The sequence below is a fragment of the Pavona decussata genome, unplaced genomic scaffold (genome assembly GCF_977016875.1).
Source record: "Pavona decussata unplaced genomic scaffold, jaPavDecu1.1 SCAFFOLD_181, whole genome shotgun sequence".
NCBI lineage: Eukaryota > Metazoa > Cnidaria > Anthozoa > Scleractinia > Agariciidae > Pavona > Pavona decussata.
In genome coordinates, this window is record NW_028145591.1 from 1,061,931 (window position 1) to 1,074,878 (window position 12,948).

General features: G+C 41.9%; 1 protein-coding gene and 1 pseudogene across 2 annotated transcripts; both read right to left on the reverse strand.

Annotated features, from left to right (window-relative positions):
* Positions 1-7,120: 7,120 nt before the first annotated feature.
* On the reverse strand, positions 7,121-8,639 carry LOC146463077 (uncharacterized; annotated as a pseudogene). The gene is made up of 2 exons (XR_014857007.1): positions 7,414-8,639; positions 7,121-7,317 (listed from the first exon to the last, which is right to left on the reverse strand). The product of XR_014857007.1 is annotated as an uncharacterized LOC146463077 (transcript).
* Positions 8,640-8,989: 350 nt separating this feature from the next.
* Positions 8,990-12,569, reverse strand: LOC146463078 (uncharacterized). Its single transcript, XM_085084894.1, has 2 exons — positions 12,427-12,569; positions 8,990-11,179 (listed from the first exon to the last, which is right to left on the reverse strand). Exon 2 carries the CDS (start codon positions 11,019-11,021, stop codon positions 10,035-10,037), a length of 987 nt encoding a protein of 328 aa, XP_084941020.1. The 5' UTR covers positions 11,022-11,179; positions 12,427-12,569; the 3' UTR covers positions 8,990-10,034.
* Between the last annotated feature and the right edge of the window lie 379 nt (positions 12,570-12,948).

Here is a 12,948-nt window from a genome sequence, read left to right on the forward strand (position 1 = left end):
GCAACTTTTCAGTAATAACTGCACATGCTCATGCGCAACTCAACAGTAATAATTGCTCATGCTTATGCGGAACTCATCAGTAATAACTGCACATGCCTATGCGCAACTCATCAGTAATAATTCCTCATTTTCAAGCGCAACTCAAGTAATAACTGCTCATGCTCATGCGTTAATCAAGAGTAATAACTGCTCATGCTCATGCAGAACTCATAAGTAATAACTGCCATGCTCATGCGTTACTATAGAGTAATAGGTGCTCATGCCCATGCGCAACTTTTCAGCAATAACTGCACATGCTCATGCGCAACTCATCAGTAATAATTGGTCATGCTCATGCGCAACTCAGAAGTATTAAGTGTTCAGGCTCATGCGTTACTAGAGAGTAATAACTGCTCATGCTCATGTGGAACTCATAAGTAATAACTGGCTATGATCATGCTTTACTCAAGAGTAATGAGTGCTTATGCATATGCGCAACTCATCAGTAATGACTGCTGATGCTCATGCGCAACTCATAAGTAATAACTGCACATGCTCATGCGCAACTAATTAGTAATAATTTCTTATGCTCATGCGTTACTGAAGAGTAATTACTGCTCATGCTCATGCGGACCTCATAAGTAATAACTGCAAATGTTCATGCGTTACTTAAGAGTAATAAGTTGTCATGATCATGCGCAACTCTTCAGTAATATCTGCACATGCTCATGCGCAACTCAACAGTAATAATTGCTCATGCTCGAGCGCAACTCATAAGTAATAACTGCTCATGCTCATGCGTTACTCAAGAGTAATAACTGCTCATGCTCATGCGGAACTTATAAGTAATAACTGCCATGCTAATGCGTTACTCCAGATTAATAAGTGCTCATGCCCATGCTCAACTCTTCAGCAATAACTGCTAATGCTCATGCGCAACTCATCAGTAATAATTGCTCATGCTCATTAGCAACTCATAAGTAATAACTGCTCATCCCCCCCCAACTCTTCAGTAATAACTGCACGTGCTTATGCGCAACTCATCGGTAATAATTGCACATGCTCCTGCGCAACTCATAAGTAATAACTGCTCATGCTCATGCGTTACTCAACAGTAATAACTGCTCATGCTCATGCGGAACTCATCTGTAAAATTGCTCATGCTCATGCGCAACTCATAACTTATAACTGCTCATGCTCATGCCCTACTCAAGAGTAACAACTGCTAATGCTTATGCGGAAGTCATGAGTAATAACTTCTCATGCTCATGCGTCACTCAAGAGTAAGAAGTACTCATGGTCATGCAAACCTCATCAGTAATAACTGCTCATGCTCATGCGCAACTCTTAAGTAATAATTTCTCATGGTCATGCGTTAGTAAAGAGTAATAACTGCACATGCTCATGCGACACTCATAAGCAATAACTGCTCATGCTCATGAGAAACCCATCAGCAATAAGTGCTCATGTTCATGCAAAACTCATAAAAAATAACTGCACATGCTCATGCGCAACTCATAACTAATAACTGCTCATGCTTATGTGTTACTCAAGAGTAATAACTGCTCATGCTCATGCGTTACTCAAGAGTAATAACTAGTCATTCTAATGCTAACTGAACAGAAATAACTGCTGATGCTCATGTGCAACTCATAAGTAATAACTGCTCATGCTCATGCGTTACTTAAAAGTAAGAAGTGCTCATGCTCATGAGCAACTCATCAGTACTAACTGCACACGCTTATGCGCAACTCTTAAGTAATAACCTCTCGTTCTCATGCGTTATCAAAGAGTAATAACTGCACATGCTCATGCGCAACTCATAAGCAATAACGTCTCATGCTCATCAGAAACCCATCAGTAACAACTGCTCATGCTCATGCAGAACTCAAAAGTAATAACTGCACATGCTCTTGCGCAATTTATAAGTAATAACTGCTCATGCTAATGTGTTACTCAAGAGTAATAAGTGCTCATGCTTAAGCACAACTCTTCAGTAATAACTGCACATGCTCATACGCACCTCATCATTAATAATTGCTCATGCTTATGCGCAACTCATAAGTAATAACTGCTGATGCTCATGCGTTACTAGGGAGTAAATGCCCATGCTCATGCGGAACTCATAAGTAATAACTGTTCATTTTCATGCTTTACTAAAGAGTAATTAGTGCTCATGCACATGCGCAACTCATTAGTAATGACTGCTGATGCTCATGTGCAACTCATAGGTAATAACTGCACATGCTCATGCGCAACTAATTAGTAATAATTTTCATGGTCATGCGCAACTCATAAGTAATGACTGCTTATGCTCAAGAAAAGCTCATAAGTAATAACTGCTCATGCTGATGCGTTACTCAAGTGTAATAAGTGCTCAGGCTCATGCGCAACTCATCAGAAATAATTACTAATGCTCATGCGCAACTCATAAGTAATAACGGCTCATGCTCATGCGTTACTCAAGAGTAATAACTGCTAATGCTCATGCGGAACTCATAAGTAATAACTGCTCATGACTGATGCGTTACTCAAGAGTAAGAAGTGCTCAGGCTCATGCAAAACTCATCAGTAATAACTGCTCATGCTCATGAGCAACTGATAAGTAATAACTGCACATGCTCATGCGCAACTAATAAGTAATAACTGCTCATGGTCATGCGTTAGTAAAGAGTAATAACTGCACATGCTGATGCGCAACTCATAAGCAATAACTTCTCATGCTCATCAGAAACCCATCAGTAATAACTTCTCATGCTCATGCAGAACTCATAAGTAATGACTGCACATGCTCATGCGCTACTCATAAGTAATAACTGCTCATGCTCATGTGTTACTCAAGAGTAACTGCTCATCCTCATGCTTACTGAACAGAAATATTGCCAATCGGCAAATATTATCGATATCAGTATTTTTGCAAAGTATTGTAGAGATCTAAGTACAGGAAATTAGAACTAGAGGGGGAGGGTAGCTGGCATGAGCCCAAAAATGACCAACGTTGTAAGAAAGGACGAAATCAGAGTAAGAGGGGAAGTTATTTTGAAATTTCGGCTTAAATGAAAGAGGATTTTAGACTCAAGATAGCCAAAGGACAACAGGCATATATCCAATAGTGTCAAAGTTGGGTGGGAGTGTCTGTCACGTGACTTACCCTCGTCCAAACCATAGTCCTCACACGTACATCACCCTAGGGGCCACAACTTAACCTTAACCCTAGATCTTAACCCTAATGCTGGATATCCTAGCTCCAACCATAGTTTTGAGTAATGCTTGTGTATGGCTTTCATCTGGTGATGTCACAAGTCCCGATCACGTGACCTTGATTTTTTCCCTTTATTAAAGATACTGGTTGTCAGCCACTTGTTAATAGGCCATTTTCATGATGGCGTCATTTTACTACAACTACCAGAATTCATTTCGTTTTCCTTTTCAAATGCAAATTTTGTAATCCCAGTGGGGAGCAAAGAACAATAGCTCTAATTAGCATGAGAAAAGAAACACCAGAAGGATTCTGGTAGTTCTAGTAAAATGACGCCATAGTGAAAATGTCCTATTTCAACTCGGAAACCATGCCAATCGGCAAATATTATCGATATTAGTATTTTTGCAAAGTATTGTAGAGATCTGAGTACAGGAAATTAGAACTAGAGGGGGAGGGTAGTTGGCATGAGCCCAAAAATGACCAACGTTGTAAGAAAGGACAAAATCAGAGTAAGAGGTAGCCTCCCACGCAGACGTTCTTAGGGGTTCGTCACGCGTTCCTGCCCCACGAACGTCTGCTGAAACGAACAGCCACTTCCGTTCGTCGGCAAATTGCCTTTGTCTGAACAGACCAATCAGCATTGACTCATTATGACAAGTAAAGCCAATCACATACTGCGAAACAATTAAAATCATCACCCGTGGAGATATTTTTCAACCACGCTTCCGGACGTGCATACACGATTGAAATTTTTCCTTCCACAAAACCCTTTGCATTTTCTTCAGTGATTTCACTGAGAGAAGTGGCAAGAATTCCAAGATTTACCAGTTTGTCTACCTGGTCTTTCATAAGATTTACAATCGGCGAAACCACAACAACAATCAGTGACCAGCAGCTTCAAGAATTGGATTGTAAACAAACGCCAGAGCTTGATAAATAGGTGACTTTCCATAAACAGTTGAAAGGTTTACGAACGTATAAGTTTTCTTCTGCGCAAATTGCACTATGACTTCTCTTTGAAACGCATTCAACTCCCTTATACCAAACGTTTGGCACACATGACCAAAAACAACATTTAAGTCCGCCATCCCTTGGGTAATATTTTTAATATCAAACACGAGCTTACCCAAAATTGGGAAACGGCTCCTGATTGGTCCCTGGTCGACGAACGGAAGTGGCTGTTCGTTTCAGCAGACGTTCGTATGGCAGCAACGCGTGACGAACCCCTAAGAACGTCTGCGTGGGAGGCTAAGTAAGAGGGGAAGTTATTTTAAAATTTCGGCTTAAATGAAAAAGTATTTTAGACTCAAGATAGCCAAAGGACAACAGGCATTTATCCAATAGTGTCAAAGTTGGGTGGGAGTGTCTGTCACGTGACTTACCCTCGTCCAAACCATACTCCTTACACGTACATCACCCTAGGGGCCAGAACTTAACCTTAACCCTAGATCTTAACCCTAATCCTGGATATCTTAGCTCCAACCATAGTTTTGAGTAATGCTTGTGTATGGCTTTCATCTGGTGATGTCACAAGTCCCAGTCACGTGACCTTGATTTTTTCCCTTAACTAAAGATACTGGTTGTTAGCCACTCGTTAATAGGCCATTTTCATGATGGCGTCATTTTACTACAACTACCAGAATTCATTTCGTTTTCCTTTTCAAATGCAAATTTTATAATCCCAGTGGAGAGAAAAGAACAATAGCTCTAATTAGCATAAAAAAAGAAAAACCAGAAGGATTCTGGTAGTTGTAGTAAAATGACGCCATATCGAAAATGTCCTATTTCAACACGGAAACCATGCCAATCGGCAAATATTATCGATATTAGTATTTTTGCAAAGTATTGTAGAGATCTGAGTACAGCAAATTAGAACTAGAGGGGGAGGGTAGTTGGCATGAGCCCAAAAATGACCAACGTTGTAAGAAAGGACGAAATCGGAGAAAGAGGGGAAGTTATTTTACAATTTCGGCTTAAATGAAAAAGTATTTTAGACTCAAGATAGCCAAAGGACAACAGGAATTTATCCAATAGTGTCAAAGTTGTGTGGGAGTGTCTGTCACGTGACTTACCCTCGTCCAAACCATAGCCCTCACACGTACATCACACTAGGGGCCAGAACTTAACCTTAACCCTAGATCTTAACCCTCATCCTGGATATCCTAGCTCCAACCATAGTTTTGAGTAATGCTTGTGTATGGCTTTCATCTGGTGATGTAACAAGTCCCAGTCACGTGACCTTGATTTTTTCCCTTTACTAAAGATAATGGTTGTCAGCCACTCGTTAATAGGCCATTTTCATGATGGCGTCATTTTACTACAACTACCAGAATTCATTTCGTTTTCCTTTTCAAATGCAAATTTTATAATCCCAGTGGAGAGCAAAGAACAATAGCTCTAATTAGCATGAGAAAAGAAAAACCAGAAGGATTCTGGTAGTTGTAGTAAAATGACGCCATAGTGAAAATGTCCTATTTCAACTCGGAAACCATGCCAATCGGCAAATATTATCGATATTAGTATTTTTGCAAAGTATTGTAGAGATCTGAGTACAGGAAATTAGAACTAGAGGGGGAGGGTAGTTGGCATGAGCCCAAAAATGAGCAACGTTGTAAGAAAGGACGAAATCAGAGTAAGAGGGGAAGTTATTTTGAAATTTTGGCTTAAATAAAAAAGTATTTTAGACTCAAGATAGACAAAGGACAACAGGCATTTATCCAATAGTGTCAAAGTTGCGTGGGAGTTTCTGTCACGTGACTTACCCTCCTCCAAACCATAGTCCTCACACGTACATCACCCTAGGGGCCACAACTTAACCTTAACCCTAGATCTTAACCCTAATCCTGGATATCCTAGCTCCAACCATAGTTTTGAGTAATGCTTGTGTATGGCTTTCATCTGGTGATGTCACAAGTCCCAGTCTCGTGACCTTGATTTTTTCCCTTTACTAAAGATACTGGTTGTTAGCCACTCGTTAATAGGCCATTTTCATGATGGCGTCATTTTACTACAACTACCAGAATTCATTTCGTTTTCCTTTTCAAATGCAAATTTTGTAATCCCAGTGGAGAGCAAAGAACAATAGCTCTAATTAGCATGAGAAAAAAAAAAACCAGAAGGATTCTGGTAGTTGTAGTAAAATGACGCCATAGTGAAAATGTCCTATTTCAACTCGGAAACCATGCCAATCGGCAAATATTATCGATATTAGTATATTTGCAAAGTATTGTAGAGATCTGAGTACAGGAAATTAGAACTAGACGGGGAGGGTAGTTGGCATGAGCCCAAAAATGACCAACGTTGTAAGAAAGGACGAAATCAGAGAAAGAGGGGAAGTTATTTTACAATTTCGGCTTAAATGAAAAAGTATTTTAGACTCAAGATAGCCAAAGGACAACAGGCATTTATCCAATAGTGTCAAAGTTGTGTGAGAGTGTCTGTTACGTGACTTACCCTCGTCCAAACCATAGTCCTCACACGTACATCACACTAGGGGCCAGAACTTAACCTTAACCCTAGATCTTAACCCTAATCCTATATAGCCTAGCTCCAACCATATTTTTTAGTAATGCTTGTGTATGGCTTTCATCTGGTGATGTAACAAGTCCCGGTCATGTGACCTTGATTTTTTCCCTTTACTAAAGATAATGGTTGTCAGCCACTCGTTAATAGGCCATTTTCATGATGGCGTCATTTTACTACAACTACCAGAATTCATTTCGTTTTCCTTTTCAAATGCAAATTTTATAATCCCAGTGGAGAGCAAAGAACAATAGCTCTAATTAGCATGCGAAAAGAAAAACCAGAAGGATTCTGGTAGTTGTAGTAAAATGACGCCATAGTGAAAATGTCCTATTTCAACTCGGAAACCATGTCAATCGGCAAATATTATCGATATTAGTATTAGTATATTAGTATTACTTACCTGTCAGGGTAGTATTGCAAAGAGTGAAAAAGTGCCGATGCCGACCAAATGACAGCCCAATTGTCTGACCCACTTGGCTGGCGGGCACGCCACCTACACAGATCTACTTATTTCAAGAAGTAAATCCTTAAACGTATTTCCAATACAACATTAATATAGAGGTACGGAAACAGCGATGGAGCAGCCCGTGACTGAACTCCGTTGGTCGCACCTAAATAGGCCATAAAATAGCATGAATGACGTATCTCCAATACAAAATTAAGATAGAGGTACGGAAACAGCGATGGAGCAGCTCCGTTGGTCGCACCTAAATAGGCCATAAAATAGGATGAATGACTGAAGGGGAAAATCCCCAGTGACAGCAACATAGCAGCCCCTGTCTGAACTATGTTGAAGTCACGTTTTGTACTAGTTTTTAAAAAAAACAAGCAATGAAAGATAAGATTACGCTTGACAAGCGCTATTTAGTTAGCGTGAAGTAACGCAGACCTCAAATAAACTTTGAACGCATCCGATTTCCAGCGACCAAGAGCACGTATCTGCGCATCGGAATAACCTTTATCAGCAGCATGGCAAGCACCGCCAATGCGAAAACTATGGCTCTTGTACCTACTGATGTCAAGGCCGCAATAAGTTAAACACCGTTGGAGTTCGCTGTTAAACTGGTTGACGGAAATAGGAGAGTTATCAGCGTGACAGAAAAGTGGACCTGGGCGATCTCCACGAACCTTACAATACTGAAGAAGGGCTTCAACTGGACAAAAGGGGTGAGAATCTTCTCGTGCAATTAAAATGTCGAAGGGTCTATTGCTGGCGTTATGCTTATATGTTGAAATAGTAATTTTAGCCAGCTGCTCGTGACCATTCCGAGTGTGAAAAGTTAAATTATTAAACTGGACTACCGCCGACGTAAGACGCGTGCTCTTGGTAGCCAGTTCACCGATTCGAAAAAGACCGTAAAAGGCCACAAGAAACATTGCCGCGAAAAGTGAACGTTGGAATGCCGAAGTAGTTAGTAAAGCTAAGAGAACGAATTAGCTCGTGCAGTACAGGCCGTGTGACAGGGAGACGGACATCTGCAGATCGTTGTCGGCTTAAAGCTGTCAACAACTTTTGTATCAAAAATGATTTGGTCGGGTCAGGAAAACCTCTAAGTTTGTGGACATAGGAAATGGCCGAAAGATACGAGGTGATCGTTGAAAAAGATAACTTTCTAAATGAAAGGTATGAAATGAAAAGCGAAATACAAGTTGGGAGCAGCGGCAATGTAAGTTGTGCGGAGCCATAAAATTGAGCATAAAATTGGCGAAAAACCACCCACGCGCGCTGGTAAAGCCGCCGAGATCCGTCTGTCAACGCTGCACTAAGCAGGCCGTTCAAGTTAGAAACCAACTCTTCGGCATTAGGTTCTCGGGTACGTGAATTGGAAATTTGTCTGCGTCCGGTGATATTTCCTTGAACTTCGTGACCTGAGAACGTGAAAGATAATCGGCACGACAATTGATAAACCCAGGAATATGGCGGGCTTGGAATAAAATGTTATGTTTAAGACAGCTTAAGACTAAATCCCTAAGGAGAACCATGATTGCCTTATCTTTAGACGACTGCTTATTAATGATATCAACAACGGCGGCATTGTCACTGAAAAAGATGACACTTTTATCAGCCATACACGCCCCCCAAATGTGAACAGCGATAACGATGGGAAAGAGTTCTAAAACGGCGATATTATAACCATGCCAAGTTGTGGGCCATAAACCGTGAAACCAGTGGGTATTAAATACCGCCCCAAAACCTATAGAACCAGCGGAATTGGTATAAAGTTGAAGAGTGTGCGACGTTTCCCAAATATCATCTAGAGAAAACGATCTGTCGTTAAAGTCGCTTAAAAACCGAAGCCACAGGTCAAGGTCAAGTCTAGCAGCCTGTGAGATGCGAATGTGATAATGAGGTTTAGTTATGCCTTTGGTAAGATCGATTAATCGACGTAGGAAAGCACGGCCGGGCACAACAACGAGGCATGTAAAATTTAATAAGCCGATTAAAGATTGAAGCTCCTTTAAACAAACGGACCGACGCGAAAGAAACTCGGTCAACAAACTGCGACATTTTTGAAGCTTTTCCTCTGGAAGACGTGCCTCCATCCGCAAGGAATCTAACGTAATACCCGCGAATTGCAAAACCGTGTTCGGCCCGACGGTTTTCTCAGGGGCGAGGGGAACACCCAGATAATTACACAGTGAAACAAAATTTGTTAGGTCGCGCTCGCATTGATCTTTGGTTGGCGCGATAAACAGGAAATCGTCCAAAATGTGCAAGACGGAACAAGCACCGAGAAGGTGGACAGATATCCACTCGAGAGACGTAGAAAAAGCTTCAAAAATAGCGCAGCTGGAACGGAGTCCCATAGCCAAGCATCTATCAAAATAGTACATGTTGTCCCATTTGATACCCAATAAGGAATAGTCAGCAGGATGAATAGGAATGATACGAAAAGCCGATTTGATATCCGTTTTAGCCATAAAACAACCTCGCCCTATGCACTTAATGGATTTTGAAGCATCACGAACAGATGCGTATTTGACCGTAGAGCAAGAGTCAGGTATGAAATCATTAACGGAAGATCCGTCTGGATAAGACAAGTGGTGTATTAAACGAAACTCTTTTGGATCTTTTTTAGGGACTAGGCCAAGCGGGGAAGTACGAAAGTGGCGAGACGGCGGGGTTGTAAAAGGCCCTACTATTCTTCCTGCTGCACATTCCTTGCGTAATTTTGTCTCGGTGATATCCGGTTGGTTTAAAGCACTCTTAAGATTAGAAGATTCATACGCAAGCCGTTCACCAACAAAATGTATACGAAAACCAAACCGAAAACCGTCAATCAGATATTTGGTTAGAACCGAGTCATACCCTCGTGTTAGAAAAGATTCAAGCCGGTCCACTTTTACTGGGGTGACTGGTTGGCTGTGGAGAGCCCGAAAATTGAGTTGCGCCTCCCTTTCCCTTATTTCCGACACTGCCAAAACGGGTTTGATTTGCCCGAACGGAACATTGGCTTCCCGGGTGTTTAGCACCGCATTTGTAGCAAACATGCTCGAACTGGCACCCGGAACATTGTCTGCCGGCCTGAAATGCCCAGCAAGTACCTTTGGGGAAGAAGGGCTGGCGAAAACGCTGACGAGTTTGCGTTTGGGGCTTGTTGGTGGACGGCTGTTGTCTACGAAAATTAGAGGACGCCCGGAGCCACAATTCCCAGTGAATTTGACCCCAGGGGAACTTTTCAGGGTCAGACTGCCTGATATAACGAAACTGCTCATCATACCAAAGCCAATCACCCGACTTTAGCTCTAAGTCGCGCACCACTTCGCAATATTTCATAAGTTGGGGTGTTTCATCTTTGAATCGCTCCGTATAAACCGAAACAAAGATATTAAATGCGGACAACCATTGTTGGATATTTTGAATGCGCTTGGTAGGATGGGATGGCTCAAGGGTGAGTTGGGGTTGATTCGATAACCCAGGGGAAGGGGTCATTGACAATGAGTATTTTCCTTCGTTCCGGGGGGAAGAGAACAAGAGAGACCCAAAATCAACATACTCGTTAGCCCAAATTTTCCCTTTCAATTTCGCACCAACCCGCGAAGTTAAACCGACAGCTATACTTGTAAAAACCTGTCGCGGTTGAGGATCCGAACAAACCGCTTGATAAGGAATGCCTTGTGTACCTTCAGGTGAACCAGCGTCCACAACAATAGCGTCGGTTGCAGTGGCAACAGCTGGCTTAATACAGTCAAGTCCGCCTGTTGTTCTGGGCGCCAAGATAGCAGCAATGTTGTCCTGGGAAAGCGCAGACTGTACTGCTTGAGCGACCACGGTTGATATGGTGGTGGATAAGGCATTGACGTCAATGGACATCAGACCTGCGTTGCCCTGCGGTGCTGGCGTTGGGACATTTGGGGTAGTTGCATGAGTATCGGCGCCAACTTCACGCAGTTCAGACAATCTGGGCCGTTTACCCCGTGTTGAACGAGAGGCTGTAGAGTTTTATACGCCACGCTTTCTAGGAGGCATTACTTACAAAAAAAATGGAATGAAGATAAGACAGGAGCCAGGCAGGAAACACCTTGAGACAGTGTTGCGGCCAATAAATTACAGATCTATTGTCTAAGGAAACAGATGTCGAGGTCCACAACATTCCTCGCTAACTGGGAGTTCCAAAAATACAGTGTGATCAGGGCAGTACGAGATTAATAAAACAGAATGCCGGCCCAACCAGGTCGAGCATTTAAACAAACAATGAAAAAACTGTAGCAGAAACAATGAAAATGCCAAGTTCCAGCCAAAACAAAGTGCAATGTCACAGAGCCGAGTGCATAGGACACACCCCAAAGGGGCGATCAAGTGGGTTGTACACTCATGTGGCAAAGTGAAAGCACAAAAACAACATGACCAAAGCCGTAAAAAGCACGGTAAAAATACCGTGACCAACATGGTCCAATGGACCCAGTGAGCCTTGAAACAAAACTGGGAATTACCCAGTTAATAAAAAAAAACAAGAGCTCATGAACAATCACAAAATGAAAAACGGCTTGGTAAACAAATAAAATGGGAACTGGCAGGTATCTTTCAAAGTCGATCTAATCATGAAGGCGCGACGGCCCTGAAACATCTCAATACTGCCCCTCTCAGACTGCGAAAAAATTTGTACTGCCCTAACTTATTTAAATGAATACCATCGCGAGCAAGAAAACTGGATTTGCAATTCCAAAACCCCCGGTGACACCAATATAAGACATAGGGAATCGGCTCTAACACTACTTTTAAATATCGAGTTAAGATGTTAACTTGAGTATTAAATGATGGAGTATTCTCGCGATAAATCTTCTGACAGACACATATAAATTGAACACCGTAAGACTCAAACGGCAACCGAGTAAGGTCCTCAATCGCAGAACCAGTCTCCACGGCAGAAAGGGAAGCCAAGTCGTTGGTCCCGAGCTGTAAAATTACAATGTGAGGGGCAAAAGACTCAACAACGCCAAGGTCGTATAGAACAGTCTTGGCTACTGTTCTCCCTCCGGTCCCTTGCCATCTGATAACGAGATCGTTACCCAAGTGAAAATTGGTCAGGAAAGCAAGACTATACTTCGCCATAAGAAACGACCGGAGGCGGTGGATAAAAGAATGCCCCAGGATTAAAACACGAGTTTGAGCCATTTCGCGAAGAATCAAAATAAACTGAACTACTCGAGCGACACCAATGCCCAGAACAAGGGAAATGCTATGACAAAAAACAAGAATATTCAAAGTGATAACTTGCCTGAATAGGTATGTGGGAAAAAAAAAAACTTCTCTCTTGATATGAACACTCTGATGGCAAGGGAAGGAACGACGCTTTTCCCAAGGAATCTCGACTATAAACCTAGTCGGAACCGCCCTAACACCTCATTGCTTAGATGTACCTAGCACCGATGACGGCAACGAATTGTCACGTGGGCATCATGTCGCGAAATAAATAACATTATAGTTCCATAATGTTTGATTATTTCAACTCGGAAACCATGCCAATCGGCAAATATTATCGATATAAGTATTTTTGCAAAGTATTGTAGAGATCTGAGTAAAGGAAATTAGAACTACAGGGGGAGGGTAGTTAACATGAGCCCAAAAATGACCAACGTTGTAAGAAAGGACGAAATCAGAGTAAGAGGGGAAGTTATTTTGAAATTTCCACTTCAATGAAAAAGTATTTTACACTCAAAATAGCCAAAGGACAACAGGCATTTATCCAATAGTGTCAAAGTTGGGTAGGAGTGTCTGTCACGTGACTTACCCTCGTCCA

What these genes read in the sequence shown, in the direction of transcription:
- LOC146463078 (XM_085084894.1), bottom strand. Translation starts at nt 11,021, where the DNA reads ATGTCCATTGACGTCAATGCCTTATCCACCACCATATCAACCGTGGTC.